General features: G+C 42.3%; 1 protein-coding gene across 1 annotated transcript in view; it reads left to right on the plus strand.

Annotated features, from left to right (window-relative positions):
* FRAS1 (Fraser extracellular matrix complex subunit 1) overlaps positions 1–18,498 on the plus strand; it is a gene marked incomplete at its 3' end in the record, with an annotated part of 462,769 nt that overhangs the window by 211,948 nt on the left and 232,323 nt on the right. Inside the window, exons 10-14 of the mRNA XM_082837588.1 lie at positions 3,821–3,910; positions 5,715–5,750; positions 7,430–7,577; positions 9,018–9,161; positions 10,673–10,807. Of these exons, the coding sequence (XP_082693714.1) occupies positions 3,821–3,910; positions 5,715–5,750; positions 7,430–7,577; positions 9,018–9,161; positions 10,673–10,807 (553 nt within the window). The remainder of the gene's footprint in view (positions 1–3,820; positions 3,911–5,714; positions 5,751–7,429; positions 7,578–9,017; positions 9,162–10,672; positions 10,808–18,498) is intronic.

An 18,498-nucleotide genomic window follows, 5' to 3' on the forward strand; every position in this document is an offset into this window, starting at 1 on the left:
AAAGAGGAACAGCCATTCAAACAGGGCTGTCAGCGACAGAGTTCTTTTTCACGTTGCCTTCTACTTCTGTGTCTTGGTAGAGCAGAGACACATGTAGGTAAAGAGGGTCCTGAATTTTTTTGCAGATTTATTTCCCTCCACATGCCTTTTCATTGCTTTTCTTTCTTTAGGTCAGGGGAATCAGAATGGTTGGATGAAGATGAGAAAAACCCTAGTCAGGGCCCTTTTCTGTCTCCCTCGCTCTCGGGCTGAGGCTGAGCTTCCTGGCCTCGGCAGTCTGCCCAGAGGATGCTGGGTTATTTCCAAGGTTTTAATGTGTCTAATATCCCAGGGTTTATGGAAAATCTGGGAGAGGGATCCTGGTAGGGTAGGTCCTTTAAGCCACCTATTTTCAGTCAAGTCTAAACAGAGAGTCTCAGGCACAGAAAATAATTTGACCGGCTATCCCCAGTGTAATGCATTTCCAAGTACCTGCCAGTCTTCCATGGCTCCTGCCTTTGGTAGCATAAGCCAGTTCCTGTCCTCTGTTCTTAGGAAAATGGGGAGCAGCTGCTTCAGTAAGTGGAAAGGGCCTCCGGGTTCCCCAAGCCACCCCATAGCACTATCTCGTCCCAACTCATCCTCCTCCCAGTCTTATCCATCTTCTCTTTTTTTTTTTTTTTCGGTACGCGGGCCTCTCACTGCTGTGGCCTCTCCCGTTGCGGAGCACAGGCTCCGGACGCGCAGGCTCAGCGGCCATGGCTCACGGGCCCAGCCGCTCCGCAGCATGGGGTATCCTCCCAGACCGGGGCACGAACCCGTGTCCCCTGCATCGGCAGGCAGACTCTCAACCACTGCGCCACCAGGGAAGCCCTCCATCTTCTCTTTTATGAATTGAGGACTTCTAATGCCTTTAGTCAGTCTATTTCTGCAGATCTTGAATCAACTAGCACATACCCATATTTTGTTTTAAGGCACTGGGTTCTAAACTGGATATACTACCAGAGGTGAAATTTTAACCAAAATTGGATCTTACACAAATATCCCTTAGCCTTCCTTCTGTGCCATACTTCTGTAAATAGCTCTGGCTAATGACCTTATGAAAGCCTGGGATACTAACTTCCTAACTTCTGCTTGGCTTGGAGATAAAAAGATGAATAAGGCACATTTTAATCTCAAGAGTTCCCAGGCTTTGGTGGAAGTCAGATACCAAAACAGAAATTATAATCTGCAGGGGCATCAATGGTTATGAATTAATATGAATTAAATGCCTAGGAGCACCTGGAGAAAATGACTAAATCTGCCAAGGGGAGCAGTGAAAGTACGCTACTAGTATTTTTATTCAATTCTGCCCTACTTTCTGCCTTTTCTAAAATATATCAAGATCATTTGATTTCTAATCTTGCATACCAAAGGTGGAATAAGTCTGAGTGTGTCTACATCCGCAAAGGTGCAAAAAAGTAAACCTCTAGAGAAAGAGGCAGAATTGTGCATCTGCACCATTGTAATAATTATTGCCCTGTTATCAACAACAGTGTTCCGAATTGCACTGAAATCAGCAAACAGTTTTTCTTTGTTAAAAAAAGGAAAAAGTGGCATGAGCCTTGTCTTTGATATATAAAACCAAATTCCTGGACTTGGAAACATAAATAAATCAACAGTAGAATAGTGCAATATGACGATTTCCATGTGTTTCTATATTTAATATTATCTTTGAGCATGAATTCAGATGAAGAAGTCAATTTACTTTTTTTTTTAAAAAGGACTATTAGCTCACATTCATGTTTGAGGGATAAAGTGATGGGGGGATCAAAGCTTGTGGCAAAGTGCACGGAAGAGGGTAGGCATGCCGTAAACGTGAGGTGGCTTTCCTTTCTCCAGCAGAGGGAAATTCCTGCAAAAGAGTGTTTTCTTTTCCAATGGGCAGCTTAGTGGAATAACAGGGTCTTTCGTCTGATGGATGAATGTTGATGTGATTCAGTGGAGAGGGGTTAGCAAATTCCATCTGGCCTAAGCAGCAGAATCCTCTTAGAAAGAGAAAAGTTAGCTTTGTTTCACAAAGCAATTTTTCCCAAAGCCAAAGTCAGATGCTAATTAGAGCAAGCTCCCCACCACACTGAACTGATGCAGATTGGGGCATCCAGATGTCTATAAATAGCAAATCTATTTAGAAATTCCTACCTCACCAAACCTGCATCCTTGTTCCCCAGGAGCAGGGCTTGCTGTTATTTACAGCAGCATTTGAAGACTCAGAACAGCTACCTTCTTTGCCTTATCCGGGTGATGCAGGGTCCATTTTCAGTTCTGTCTGTAGGTATTGTAGCGGGCACTCAAGAATCTCTCATGCATTTCGTCTTTAATAGAAGTACACATACTCTGTCTTGTTTCAAAACATTGTTTTAAGTGACTTAGATTACATGTTTATAAACCTCTTTATATGCTTTGAAAGCAAATTTCACTGTGTTTGTGGGTTAGGCCTTCATTACCAGCTGGTTTGTCACGTTTCTGCAAAACAGTTTATATGTAAATACGTCTGTTCCTTATAGCACACTCTGCTCTCCGTTGGCCTCTGGTTGGCATGAAATTTTGAGGAACAGTGATCTATCTAACTCCCTCCTTTTTGAAATAACTTTTCACATACTATAAAAAGTTACAGTCATTCATATATTTTTGTGTTTCTTTTAAAAGGGATCTTTTCCTTCATTAAAATAATACATATTCATTTTAGAAAATTGAAGACTTGAGAAATAGAAAAGACTTTAAAGTCCATTCATAATGCTACAATTCAAAGACAACTAATGCTTTTATTTTATATTTTTCTTTTGTGCACAGAGTTTTTAAACATAAAATATTGTGATTATTCTGTTTATGCAATTTTACATTATTCCATTTTTACCTATGATGGTTTTTGCACTTCAAATGTAATATAAATCACAAATTAAATAATGTCTTCATGTAAAGAAACATCACCATCTTTTAGAAAGTAGATATATCTTTAGAAAGTGGAAAGTGCTTTAAAGAATACTCTTTAGCCTATAGATATTAGATGTTAGTATATGCATATGAAAAATTGTAAATAGAGGTTGTATTTTTAATAGCCGCTTCCCTGGGAGGTAGGACTACAGTGAAATTATGTTTTCTAAGTTATAGAATTCAGAATTATTTAATTTTTTATAGTAAGCATTTATTATTTGTGTAAAAATAAAAGATTTGAAATGATTGATGTTGGAAAGTTAAAATGATAACTTTGAAAGTTTAATATCTACCTTCCTAGTGTGGCATGTCTTTCCTTCCCCTTATAGTTTTTTAAATAGTGATTATGTGAACTGGATAACAGTTTCAGAATAGTGAATAGAAATTAGTCTTCTGCTGCTTAATTTATGCCTGAGACTTCGTCTGTGCATATAGGGATGTGTCTGATTTTGTATTCAGGGGAAGGTGTTGGTTTGATTTGAGCACTGTTAATGAAACCAACTCACAAGTTCAAGCCTTGTATATTTAAGGTAGCCTGATCCTTTTCTGAAACTCATAACTTTCCAAGACTATAACATTACTCTTGGCCATTCTTCTTCTTCGTGTGAATTCCTGGTCATGGGTAGGAAATCATGCATAAGTATCACCAGAACTGGAAAGCAAAAGCACTTGGAGGAAGGGGTGAGCTGTATTGACTAGGCTTTTCATAGGAAGATAGCACAGGGGAGATGGAATAAGCCGTGGGCCAAAGGAGAGGGGTGGGTTAAGGTTTTTCACTCCAGTCAGGGAATTCAGCCGCTTCGCAATTCAGCGCTGCTACCTGGAGATGTTAATTTGATATGTGCCCGTGCAACCCTTACTTCTACAGGGTGAAGAATTAATTCACTTAGATGGAAAATGCTGTCCTGAATGCGTTTCAAGGAATGGTTATTGTGTATATGAAGAAAATGCAGAATTTGTGAGTATCAGGCTAATGACCGAAGACTAACAAAAATTAATCATCCAAAACTAATTTAATAAGGGGGCATTTCCTTCTCATTTCTTTTACCCATTCATTTGTTTAACGAACGTGATTGCACACCTACTATGTTCCCGGTATTGGAGATACAGAAGCCGACACAGCATGCAGAGTCCCTGCTCTCAGGGAGTTTCCGTTCTAGCGTGGGGACACACACAACAAACACACGTGTCAGGTGGTGACGGGTGCTGCCTGGAAAACAAGACAGCTGGGGAGTAACTGAGGGGGGGAGTTGCTCTTTTACATCAGATGATGGGGGAAGTCTTCTCATGAGGAGAAATTTGAGCAAAACCTGAAGGAAGTGAGGGAGCGAACCAGGGATATCTTGGGGGAGAAACATACCAGGAAGAGGGATCAGGAAATTAAAAAAAACAGTGAAGCAGAAGTGCGCTTGGCATGTCCAAGAAAGTGAGTTTGGCTGGAGGCAAGTAATGAGGAGGAAAGGAGTTTAGATGAGATCCAGCAGGTAGCCTGGACCCTGGTTTTACCCTGATGTCGATGGGAGCTTCTGGGCAGTTTTGATCAGAACAGTGCTGTGATGGGGCTTACGTGCAAAAGGATTACTTTTGCTGCCACGTGGGCCAGTGACGGACGGGGGGCAAGAGTGGAAGTAGGTGGTCCATTTAGAAGGTTTTTGCAATAGTCCAACTCTAAAACTCTATTAGCTAAAGCTTTATTTCTCCCTAAGTCTGTACTTTTTTTATTATATACCCCAAAGGAAAAAATATTTATCTTAATCTCTTCAAATTTGCTCTATTTATATAGCCCTTATTTTCCACATGGGGTTCTTGGAATGTTGATAAATTCAAAGTGTTCTTAAAAGTATGCCAGTTGATCATAAGTACAATTGCATCATTGATCAATCAAAAAGGGATTATAAGAATTAGGATTAGGTACTTTGATTTGTGAAGTGATTCCTACACCCTTTTTCCTCCCGATTTGGGTAAACTGCATCTGTCAACCTGCCAGTTTTTTGTATAAGCTGGGCATGTAGTATTGCATAGGGTTAACATTCAGGCTCTAAGTTCAAATCCCTACTTTGCCACATACTGACTGTGACCTTGGGCAAGTTACTTAATCCTCAGTTATAGAGATAAAAATAGTACTTACCTCATTGGTCTATTGAGATGATATGTATAAACTTAGAACAATATCTGACGTATAAGAAAGCTTAAAAATGTGATCATTACTATGGTTATTATCATGCTGTTGGCATTGTTTGTTTCATATTGATATTTCATCATTTAGTCATCCTTGTTTCCTAAGAATTTAGGAGATTAAATTCTGTAAATATTGAACTCAAGTTTTCTCTCTCAATCACAGTATTAATTTCCCTGTCCATTTTTGGAGGTAAATTAAGCCCAGTGGAATTAAACAAAAGCAAGTTGTTTGAAATAAGCACAAATCCCCATGATGCTCCAGTATCATATAAGTTTCAAGAATTTGCTCTTATAAGCTTAGATCTCTTGACTGCAAAGTCCTTCGTATTGAGGGGAATTGAAGCCAGATACCCCAGCACAAAGTGAGAATAAGAACTCAAAAATATTCGCTAGGCATGTTGTCCTCACCTCATATTGCTTGTTTCTGATATAGATAGATTTTATTTCTACTTATAACCAGTGAATGAAGTTGCTTGTTACTTGGGGAGGAATGGATGTTTCCTAATGAAAAAATGAAAAGATCAGCCTCATGGTGTTTTTAGTGGTATAATAATAAATATGTTTCTGTTTCTTTCTGTTCCTAGATGTCCTCAAATGCGAGTAAAGTTAAACATATTCCAGTAAGTATAGATTTTTAGCTTGTACATAGATATGTATAAAATTCTTTTAAGCAATTATCTGCATAAACTGTCCTGGGGAAACTTAGTGCCTTAGTATTTCTAACAGGCATATTTGCTGACAATGTGGTCTGGGATTAAGAATTGTAATGATAACCAAGACTTGGACTTATTGAACTTATCGTCCTTTCTTTTCTTTTTTTTTTTTTTTTGTGGTACGCGGGCCTCTCACTGTTGTAGCCTCTCCTGCTGCGGAGCACAGGCTCCGGATGTGCAGGCTCAGCGGCCATGGCTCACGGGCCCAGCCGCTCCGCGGCATGCGGGATCTTCCCGGACCGGGGCACGAACCCACGTCCCCTGAATCGGCAGGCGGACTCTCAACCACTGCGCCACCAGGGAAGCCCTATCCTCCTTTCTTTAGCTTATTTTTTTGCCCCACGAATGATAATTAACACATCTCCAACTACAAGCTCCTACACAAGTCCTTTCCCTTTCTTGTGATGATTTTCTCCTCAATTTTTCTGGCCTGGAAAACTCGGTTTACCCATCAGCACAATTTCATGTACTGCAAAGCACTGAAGAGAGAGCTTTTGGGGTCTGGGGTGTGTTTGTTCCCCAGGCACTACTGAGTGTTCATTCTCTCTAAGTTGTTTGCAAGACAACGTTGTATGATTTCTTTTTAAGGGAAAGTGCAAGCGGTTTGTTCACATGAGGAAGCTTACAGTTTTTGAGGTTATAGGATGAGGGGGCCAGGAACCCAGTCTGCCTTGAAATGGAAGAAAAGCAATTCTACCTTCTCAAGATAATATTCCTCATTTTTCTAACACTGTCATTCACTGTTGCTGAACACTGTCACATTAATTGTTTGGAATGCTTAATATCAGCTGGCTTAATAAACATTTTATCAGAGCTTTATTTTCAAGTATGCTCTCTTATTCTGTTTTGTTTTACCTTTTCATCTCCCTAAACATTCTTGTAGGAACCTTTTCTCCTTTCTATCTCCAGGGTGAATAGGACAGCAAGCAAAAAGGAATTGATCATTATAATTCACTTTGGACTCTCTCTCAAAGTACTAATGTTTATTACCATTGTTTGCTTGGCTGAAAAGAATATTCAGTGTGAGAAAGTCTGTGGCACATCCACAGCCCACTAAAAGTGGGCATGCAAGGGCTGTCATTTAAAAAATACAATGACCCTACTGTTACTCTTACTGTAATAACAATAAGGAAATTCAGGGTTTTAAACAGATTCCTACTGTTATTATAAAGACTGTATTTAATGTACCTGCTAATCACTAGGTACATAGTAATCCCCTTTTGTGTGTGTGTGTTTTTTTTGTTTTTTTTTTTGTTTGTTTGGTTTTTTTTTTTGCTGAGATAGGTTTGAGAAACAAGTGTTATATGCTTCTTGCTTATTCTGGAAGTTCCAGTATGCTTTCGCACTTTATCTTTCTGCCTGGGTTCTACATTAAAATAAACCAATTATAAACAAAGAAGGAGAGATACTATCCTTTTAAATTTAGAACTCTTCTACCACTGTCCTATTTCAGAGTTAGCTTTGAGTTAGGCTTGACAAGGAGCCTTCACCTTGTCTCTTATGGAAATTATACCTTCTCCACCAGCAAACTATCTTCTGAATCTTTGCACTCTGGTAACAGTGTCATTCTTTACCGTTTCCTGCAGGAGGGGGAGAAGTGGGAGGATGGCCCTTGCAAGCTGTGTGAGTGCCGGGGGGCTCAGGTAACTTGCTACGAGCCCTCTTGTCCTCCGTGTCCGGTAGCCACACTAGCTCAGGTGGTGAAGGGACAGTGCTGTCCAGATTGCACATCAGGTGGGTCCATGTCCAGTTTATTTCTGCTGAGATGTTTTTACTGCCAAAAAATTCAGAGAGATCTCCTCTCCTCCCACCCCTTGCTTCATTTTCTTTAGTCACCCACTGGGTTTGTTTGTTTGTTTATTCTTAATTTTTCTAACAAATGATGCTTTGTCCATGTATTTGCCAAAGTCTACTGATTATGAGTATGTGACCTTGCACAAGTCATTGGTCCTCTCCGAATCTTAATTTTCTTGTTGATAAAACAGCCTTATCTACCTTGCAAAATTATTGTGAACATCAAATAACATAATATTTGACAACTTATAAAAGCAAATATATGCATTAGGACTGTTCCATTGTTGAAGATAGAAGAAAAATTGCTGAAAGTTTGTTATGGACGTTCATTTCTTTAAGGTGAACTGTTAAACAGATGGCTTTTGGAGTTCTCAGATGGGTTTTTGAAGTTTAAAGACTCATGAATTTCTTCCAAAAGAAAATTTTATCTACTTGTTCTGCAACTCTGCCTTCGAATCACCTGGGGTTGAATTAGTTCCAGTTAATAATTGTTGGCAAGCACTAAAGTTGCTCTGGCTGAGCAGTAATTTGCCTATAAGCTCAGTCTCTCTTGGAGAAGTGGCATTTCCTTCTATTCATATTTCATAATTAATTGTTTTCATCCATGGGTTGCAGTTTTTCATATAGGCAGTTGCCCTTGTACTCAATGTATTCTGGCTAATCAGTGTCTCTGTGAAGAGTTTACCATGGGAAAAGAATAGCAACTTTAGGGTTTAATTACGTTACCTTCACTAAAGTGGCTCTCTGGGCTTTCCAAAACAAATATTTAGCATATTATAATGTCCCATACCTTGAAAATTAGGTCCTTGACAACTTCGAAAACTGAAAACGTCCTTTGCTGACAAATACCACTAAGTTCAGCGATGATCCCAATTACTGGGAATGAGATTTGAAATCTTGGAGAAAAAGAAGAAAACTGACTGTATTTTTTGAAGAAAATAATAACTGTTTTTAAGCAGTGTAGGTTTTATGTCCTAACCTTTTATGCACATCAAAGGTTAAGAAGAACATTTAAGAAATTATAAATTATTGAATCTGCTTAAATCATCTATTCAGTATTACGGCACTAGTCATTCCTATTTCTAGAGGTATTCTAGGAGGTAGAAGCATTCAGTAGGGCTAGTTTGGTAATGTTTTTAGCATCTTCACTCTAAGGAGACAGGAGACAGGAGACAGTGATGGTATTTCAGACAAGGAGCAATTCCTTGAAATCTTGCATTGAAATCAATTTTGCTGTTTGGGGTCCTTTTTCATAGGGACCAGAGTTTTCTGTTCTCCGTGGTCTATACAGGTCCATATACCCCATAGATCCTTTGTTTGTAGGATGTAAGAGAAATCACGTGGTCTTTACTGAGCTCTCCTCTTTGTCCTTGATTGTAGTTCATTGCCACCCAGACTGCTTGACCTGCTCTCAGTCGCCAGACCACTGTGACCTCTGTCAGGACCCCACAAAGATGCTGCGGAACGGACGGTGTGTGCACAGCTGTGGTCTGGGATTTTACCAAGCCGGTGCTCTCTGTTTAGGTACGGCTCCAGGCAGACAGCCCAGAGGGGGACTGAGGCTCCCTGGTGCCCAGGATGGGGTCATGGCACAGGAAATGAACAATTTCCAAAAACCATTAGAAGGGAGTAATGTCATCCGTAGGCTACCTGACCTCTCTACTTGCAAGTCTCTTTCTTCTAACATTTGACGGGTGTTTCCAGGCTTCCCGGGGAGGTAGATGATGGGGCAGTCAGATGCTTACTAGGTAGTCATGGCTGGAGTTTTCACTTTTGAAAACTTTCAAGGATAGTCATTGGGATGCTTGGTGTCAGTTATTAAAACCCTCGTATAGGGTCTTCCCTGGTGGTCCAGTGGTTAAGACTTCACCTTCCAATGCAGGGGTTGCGGGTTCAATCCCTGTTCGGGGAGCTAGGATCCCCCATGCCTTGCAGCCAAAAAACCAAATCATAAAACAGAAGCAATATTGTAACAGATTCAATAAAGACTTTAAAAATGGTCCACATCAAAAAAATCTTAAAAAAAAATACCCTCCTATAATCCAAGATAGAACTTTAGAGTTGACATGAACCTTCGAGATCACTTATGAGAACTTTCTCATTTCGCAGATGGGAAATCTGTGGGCCAGAGAATTAGCTGGCTTGCTTAATATCACACAGATAGTTGGTAACAGAGCTTATCTCTTGTGGGTTACCAGAGGATCCAGAATGGGTTCATGTGCAATCAGAATTCTTATAGTGCATCTGGGAGGAAGCTCTTACCTGGGAGAATTCGGCTTGGTTGAGGCCAAATCATAGTTACTTTTTCTCCTATCTCTGACTCGTGGGGTTAATTATCCATTTAAGAGTGTGTAGGTTCATATCCTGGCTGTGAGTATAACCTCTCTGTGCCTCAGTATTCTTACCTGTAAAGTGGGGTAATAACGGTACCTTCCTCAGGAGGGTCTTGAGAGGATTACATGTGTCAATACATGTAAAATGCCTAGAATAGTGTCTAGGATGTAGTCAGGCCTCAATAAAAATCAACCACTTTTATTATTTTTGTAATTATTCACTTCTCCCTACTCTTTCTCCTGATTCATAATCTTCAGCCTTTTTGGAAGTTGTTTATATCTCTGCCATAAGGGATATTCTTGTAAAATGGTTGAGTGAGAAAGATATTGGGGGCAATTGGATAAGAAGAAAAGAGTATAGACCCCTGAGCCTAACTACCTGGCTTCCAATGCCAGCTTCATGTGACCTTGACCTCGAGCAGGTTACTTAACCTCGATGAGTATTAACATTGGGATTAATACTCTCTACCCCGTAGAGTTATTGTGAAGATTAAATGTATTCATATATGTAAAGCACTTTGCACAGTGCCTGGCATGAAATATGTACTACGTAAATGAAGGCTCTAGAGTTATTTCCCTGCGTGTTTGGTTCTCTGTGTCTCCAGAGCCTCAGAATTGGGCTGTGTAGGAATTGGCACTGGGTGGTGCCCTTGAACTCATCAGAGATTCCCTTTCTCTTTCTCCCAACCTTGTCCGAGTCAGCCTGCCAGCCTCAGTGTTCCATGTGCACCAGTGGGCTAGAGTGCTCTTCCTGCCAGCCTCCCCTGCTGATGCAGCATGGCCAGTGCGTGTCCACCTGTGGGAACGGCTTCTACCAAGACCGCCACTCCTGTGCAGGTAATCACTGACTGGGCCACGGTCGGCCGGGCCACTGAGAAAGCCATCCCCTGCCCCCAAGCCATCTGGGACCACCCAGAGCTGTAAGCAACTGTAGGCTCCTTTCTTGCATGTCCTTGGTTAGATTTTTAGAAAAATCATTTGGAAGGAAAATGGTGAAAGAGAACAAATGCAATTTATTCATCAGGTGTGCAGGCCAAATGAGCTCGAAGGTCCTCTGTGGAGGAGGCTGCTGGCCATCTCCACTCCAGGTCGTGGTCATAGGCAGAGTCCACGGGACTGTGGAAACCATCCTGAGAGGAAACACTGGTACTGTGTATGCCATGCGGATGTGAGGAGAGCGGGACCAGGGGCCAGTCGCATTATAGATCTCTTTGAGATCTGTAAGAATTCTTCTGTAACTCTGTATCCCCAACATCAGGGCTGCACAAAGAGTTCAGATTTGTGCAGCGTTTGTTGAACAACTGTTTGAGGAATGAAGGAACGTCCTACCCCTTGGTGATCCTGAAGGACCAGTGTTTCAACAGAAGTCTCAGCCGTAAAAGAGAAAAGAACCCTTAATGTTTATTACAATCATGTTCTGTTCACCTGTTATTTTAGAAAAGCTCAAAGTGGGTGCATACAAACACGTTTGTAGGTGTCTAATGGTTTGGCAATTTAGGTAAACTGCTGAAATTTCAATTTGATGAAATTATTGAATGTATTCTTTACTCCTTTCTTCTATACCATCAAAGAGACCTCCTGCTAGCACTCCTGCGACAGATTTGCTTTTGAAAGGGAATTAATTCCCTGTGGATTTTATTCTTCCCTCCGTACCACCTCCCCTCTACCACATGTCCCACCTACATGTTTACTTTTATCTTTTCCTTTCTGGCCACTTTTCTTTCTCCCAAGCCCAGTGTTTTAACTGGGGATGTTAATGCTGTTTCAGGGCACTTCGAAATGGGTAATGTTTCATTTGATTCCTGGTTTACGTAGCTGACTGCTTCCACATTCCATCCACATACCCATACACAAATGCCTTAGTAGAAAGTTGCTGGGAAAATTTGTTCATGCTCCCTCCAGGGAATTAAACCAATTTGCTTTAGTTCAGCCTGGTTGCATTTTTATACATAAAATGAGAAGAAAAGGGAGAGCAAGGGGAGAGAGAGAAGAGGAGAAAGAGAATGATCTTAAAAATTAAAGATAAACTTGTGATCAATTTCCATATACTGTTTCCACGCTGAGATTGCACAAATAATCTTTCCTTATAAATAAGCTTTCTCATTGTTGGAATTATTTGAAATATTTGTGCTTGCACCACTTTTGGTGACTTTTCCCCGTTGACCTTAGAAATCGGTCAGTGAACCAGCGCTCTTCCAGAAAGTGCTAAACTTTTCAAAATGAGCCTGCCATTTTATGGTAGCAACAGGTCGTTTTGGACTGATTCCTCCTGGCAGGGTCATTTATGTTCTGGCTGGCGTCAATTGGCACTTTATTGACCCATCAAAACCAGAAGAAAGTGAACACTGTGCTGAGGAAACGCATTACCAGAAATTACCTGATTAATATTCATGCTCCCTATGTTGGATACAAGGGAGAGTGAGAAATTTGGGGCAGAGCCAATTGGCACGTAGACACAATGACTCTTCAATGAAAGAGTCAGAGCAGGTAAACCAGGGAGGGGTGGAAGAAGGCCCTGCGTCCTGCCAGAGAACTGCATCCTTAGGGGCCTTTATCACTGCCACGCTTCCCCTGAGTTTTTTGGTGTATACACACATATATACATATGCTTACAAACGTGTACACATGTGTGCATATATTAATATTATTGTTATAACCTTGTGCTTGATTAAACTGAATAGCATTGTAAATATAGATCACATTTTGTGTCCCGTACCAGTCACTGCTTCATTTCCTCTGCCTTCCCCAACTTGAGAGTTTGACGCTTTGATCACTTTACCTGAAGGATCAGCACCACCCAGTTTTTTTCTTTCTTTCTTTCTTTCTTTTTTGCGGTACGTGGGCCTCTCACTGTTGTGGCCCCTCCCGTTGTGGAGCACAGGCTCCGGATGCACAGGCTCAGCGGCCATGGCTCACGGGCCCAGCCGCTCCACGGCATGTGGGATCCTCCCGGACCGGGGCATGAACCCACGTCCCCCGCGTCGGCAGGCGGACTCTCAACCACTGCGCCACCAGGGAAGCCCCATCCAGTTTTTATACCAGTCTAAATCGGACACCGGCAATGTGTAAGTTGCCTCTTCCCTACAGCAGGGAGGGCCAAGGAGTAGTCACCCTCTCAATGCCTAGAACTCACTTTTAGGCCTGGCTCTCAGGCTTCTGCCTTAATCCCTAGGCTTCTTTTGCCACCACCTGGATCTGGTCCAACATTCCTTCTTGACCCCATGGACACTAGGTCCTAGGACTGGTGTTCTCCTTTGGTTCCTGCCACCTGTTCTGTTGTGACCCTTTTCTAGGAATTAACAGCCCATCCCTTAACCCCAGCCTGATGGTCAAGCTTGACCCATGTATGGATGTTCTTTGTCCCACCCCCCAACACCACGTGACCTTGCACCCTTCCCCCATGGCTCTTAGGTTCCACTTGTCCTGGACTTACTGTATTCTCTCTACCAGAGTGGTGATGTCATTACCTCTTCTTAGAAACCTTGGTATTAAATCTAAATCTAGATCCAGACTGAGCTCGCCCATCCTGAGAACATTCTTCCTTGCCTGTCTTGCCCCTCTTTTCAATCAACTTCTTTTTCACTCTGGTGGGACTACTGAACTGTACACACAAATCATAGATATAAAAGCCCATAAGAAGAAAAGTTAAAACAACCAAACTAACACACACCGTGCAAGATTAGTTTAAAATGACTAGCTCAAGTCTGTAGACCTTGAGTCGAGAAAGAGCAGAATGTAGCCAATTTTTATATGTGTATCAGCGTTTGCTTTGTCTACTTAAAACTTCCAGTATTCGCAAAAGTTTGAGGATGGAGCTGTGTGTACCCATGGCAGGTGCTGCCTTCATACTGCAGACCCAGAGACGGGCGGGAGGGTGATACAGTGCACGAGACCATAGGCTTGGGAGCCAAACCACCTGGATGCCAGTCTTGGCTCTGTCACTTCAAACAGCCTATTCTTTAACTTTGTGCTTCAGTTGCCTACAGCTGAAGCAGGGACAGTGATATCTGCCATATAGCATTGTTGTGCAGACTGAATGAGGGAATTCACACATGTCGTTTAGGACGGCACCTGGCACCTGTAAGCCCTCCATGTATGTTAGGAGACTTGGATTTTTGCTTCCCATCGTCCTTTCCTATTCCCTGTCCCCCACTCCTCCATTCATTCTCTATTGACCATGGCTCGAGGTCCTGCGAATATGAAGCCAAGAGTCCATGTTTGCCTGTAGTGAGCTGGTAGTCAAGGCAGGGTTAGCTGCTGCTTACAGAGATGTGAAAGAATAAAAATACAAACACAAAAACCTCTGCAGCTTATTCTATGTCTGATGGCTGTGTGGTCTTAGATTTTGAAACTTAAAGAATCAAGCAACTGAACATTTTTTAGGTTTGTGTGAATTGAATCTCAACTCTACCACTTACTGCTGTATGGCTTTGGGCAAGTCATTTAACCACTTTGAGCCTCAGTTTCCTCCACTGTAAAATGGGGATAATATTATCTACTTTAAGCCATTAATATGAAGGTTAGAAAAGATGTTTGAAAATGTAAATATATTATGACTGACACATAGTATGTGGACAATAAAAGGCAGCTATTGTCATTATCAAATCTGTACCTTTATTTTTCAATTTATGCAAATCAAATAGGTTGCATTAGTAAACAAAGGGTTTTGTGCCATTTGTGTCTGATTTTAAACAACTTTTATATATTATGGAGAAGTAAATATAATATAGAGAACGGTTTACTGTATTCATCACAAGTTGAGATCATTTTATTTTCTTTAAATGATGAGAATCTGGAATGATTTGTTTCTTAGCCAACATTAAGGTGTATTTAGAAGGAAAACTTACGAGAAGAAAACCTGTAATATTTACATATGGGATACTGACCTGGCTGAGATTTAAAAGCTGTGGTTTGAACAGAAGAATTTCTAAAGTTAATTATTTGTTGGAATTTTGTTTGACTGGAGCAGCCCCACCATTTGTGGACGTGAAGCGCTGACCCCTTGCAGCCAGGCCCAAAGCAGTACTTGCTGGGTCTCGGAATTATATTCTGCTTGTGGCTGAGCCCAGCCTGGCCGTGCCCAGGAGGAACCTCTTGGCAAAGGCATTTATGAAACTGATGTTCTGAAATCCTCAAGAAAATAGGAGCCCTCCCTGTTCTGTTGGGACAGCCACTGTCAAGCTGGTTTCTTCCACGGCCCCTCCAACATCCCCCAGAACGGGAGGGTCAGTCCCAATTTCACTGCCACATCACATATTCAGTCTGGGGGCCCAGCACATCCTACCAGTCTGTCTTCGCTCATTTTGTTCTGCTCTTTAAATCATACACATGTTCAAGCCTCTGGTATTCTACAGCAATTACGGTGTCTCAATTGCTGAGTGTCTTGTAAAGGGGACTTATTGCTTCAAGTGACATTCCCATCTCCTTCATTCTGTTCATGCGGCAAATAATTTGTTGAGTCTCTTCCACGTCCCAGGCACTGGGATACAGCAGTGAACTGACAGAAAACTGCCCTGTGGTTCAGGAACTTACGTTCTCAATGGGAGAAGAGTGTCAGTAAATAAGTAAATAAATAAGATCATTTCAAATAGTTACCATTATATGAATTCATTACTTTCAGTGCTATAAAGACAGTTTAAGGGGCTTCCCTGGTGGCGCAGTGGTTGAGAGTCTGCCTGCTAATGCAGGGGACACGGGTTCGAGCCCTGGTCTGGGAGGATCCCACATGCCGCGGAGCAACTAGGCCCGTGAGCCACAACTACTGAGCCTGCGCGTCTGGAGCCTGTGCTCCGCAACAAGAGATGCCACCATAGTGAGAGGCCCGCACACCGCGATGAAGAATGGCCCCCGCTTGCCACAACTAGAGAAAGCCCTCGCACAGAAACGAAGACCCAACACAGCAAAAATAAATAAATTGACTAATAAACTCCTACCACCAACATCTAAAAAAAAGAAAAAGACAGTTTAAAGTTTATTATAGGGGCTTCCCTGGTGGCACAGTGGTTGAGAATCTGCCTGCTAATGCAGGGGACACGGGTTCGAGCCCTGGTCTGGGAAGATCCCACATGCCGCGGAGCAACTAGGCCCGTGAGCCACAACTACTGAGCCTGCGCATCTGGAGCCTGTGCTCCACAACAAGAGAGGCCACGACAGTGGGAGGCCCGTGCACCACGAAGAAGAGTGGCCCCCGCTTGCCGCAACTAGAGAAAGCCCTCGCACAGAAACGAAGACCCAACACAGCCAAAAATAAAAATAAATAAATTAAAAAGAAGGTTCAACATTTAAATTAAAAAAAAAAAGTCTGTTATAGGAAGTGACTGATTACTGAGGCAGGGATGGGTCTTATCCTTCTGAATTCCCCACAGTGCTGAGCACATATAAGGCCCTCTGGAACAACTTTTGATTGAAGGAAGTGTGATTTAAACCGCTGCACAGAGGAGAAAGCATAGGATTATACAGGCATGCCTAGACTCTGGCTTCCTGGTAACCCGACTTCCATTTAGCTCCTATTATTTACTCCCTGTCAGCAATTCCTGGCTACCTGTGGCCTCAGGAAAATTACAGAATCTTACTTTTCCCACCCTTCTCTTTCTTGTCTTCCTTTACCTCTTCTCTGAGATCACTGGGTGCCTTATGAGTGCCGAAACAGTGATTCTTCTTAAAAAAAAACCTGTCACCGGAACTTGGGAAGTATCCACGGGGTGTTTTAAGCCATTCAGAAGGGAGGACCACAGGAGTGCCCTCCTAGAATGTTCGTCTCCTGAGTAAACTAGGCCCAGTGAAGCAGGTGACAATCGTATTCCAAATCCCCTCCCTCTCTGGACATTCTCGAAAAGAATAAATGGAGAGAGGAAGGAAAAAGCAGCTGGTGGTGTTTTGTCCGGGGCCTCTGCTCTAGCAGGCGACTGGCTGTGTTTGGCACTTGTGCTGCTCGTCGGACCCTTGCCGTGTGTGCCAAAGGCAGATGACGGAACAGGAGTATCACATACCAGCCGAGAAAGCCCGCCACAAGTGCAAGGGGGTTTATCTTCCAGACAGATCCCATTCTTCCTGACAAATCTGAACCCCCAGATATTTCAGCTATGGATTACAAAGTAGTGACAAGTCTTCTGGCTTTCTGCCCAGTTCTTAGCGTTCTCAGTTATTTTAGCTAGACTGTGTGGCGTACATTTGTACATTCTTTCTCTCTTTTCCCCGTTCCCCACCCGGCACCCTCCCTGCTCTGCCCTCCCCTCCCTTTATTACGCTGCCCACAGAGCACCCAGCACCTCCATGCTAATCACTGCTCAGATCTGAGCAGGCTGCGCCAGTGCGGCCAGGAAGTCTGGGAACTCGCCCATCAAAAGCCTGGTTTGGGCTGGTGGTCCCTCCTTTGGGTCTTTAGTTTCTAGAGACACGTAGATTCAAGGATAGCCATTTAATTAACACGAGCTGAGGAAAAACTCAGGTAGTCCAAGCAGCTGAGAGTTGCCAATGGTCACAGTGGATGAGTGGAATCTGAGAATTCTGTTTGTCTGTCGGGCTCAGCCTAGGTGGTCGCCGCATTTGAAAACCCTCGGGGTGTGCTGTGTTGCAGATTTAGGAGTATGGGTAGAGGGGCAGCAGACAGAAAGGATAACCTGAGGAGTGTTCCTGGTGAGCTGAATGTCTGCCTTTCTCCTCTCACTTATGTACCATTGAAAAGTTAGCCTGCTGTAAATCTCTCTCCATATGGACCTGCCAAAGCCTCCGTCAGCTGGGAAGTCATTCCTTCGGTTCAAGCTCTCTGTCTACAGAAGACCCTGCTAAAAATTCAAATATGTCACCAAGACAAGCAAATCATTCAGCTGTATCACAAATGTGGTTAATAGATTAACGAGCTAATAACCCAGCACCTGCCTTAGGGAACAGGACTATAGGCTTTTTTTTTTTCTCCTTTAGAAATTTTTTCCCCTAAGTACCAGATGAATTCATCTAATAAAGTCAGTGAAATTCAAGGCGCATAAAATCAGTGAAAATCCCTGACTCAAGCTCTCCCAAATCATGGCTGTTGGTATCTTGGTGAATGTCTTCCTAATTTATGTAGTGTGTGTGTGTGTGTGTGTGTGTGTGTGTGTGTGTGTGTTGTGCACACAGACACATATAGATGCATTTATTTTTCAAAAGTAAAATCACGCTCCATATATAGTTTTATTGCCTGTTTTCCCCATGCTATTTATTATCCTTCTACAACATCTTTTTAAAGCTGTTGTATAACTTTCCATCTGTGGCTGTGCAATAATTCATTTAGCCAATCCTCTGTTGGACATTTCTTCCTCATTTTTCCGTGATCATAAATAACCATGACGTAAACATTTTTAATAGAAATTGTGGTAAATATGTTTGATTAGGGTAAATTCTTGAACATGTAATTGCTGGCCCTAAGTGTATATAGGCACATATTTAAGCTTTTGACACATATTAACATATTACCCTCTTTTAAGAAGCTGTAATTTGCACTCCTGCTAGAAACACATGAGGGTGCCTACCTCCTACTACCCTTGTCAGCA

The sequence above is a fragment of the Leucopleurus acutus genome, assembly GCF_964270905.1.
Source record: "Leucopleurus acutus genome assembly, chromosome: 4".
NCBI classification, from domain to species: Eukaryota; Metazoa; Chordata; class Mammalia; order Artiodactyla; family Delphinidae; genus Leucopleurus; species Leucopleurus acutus.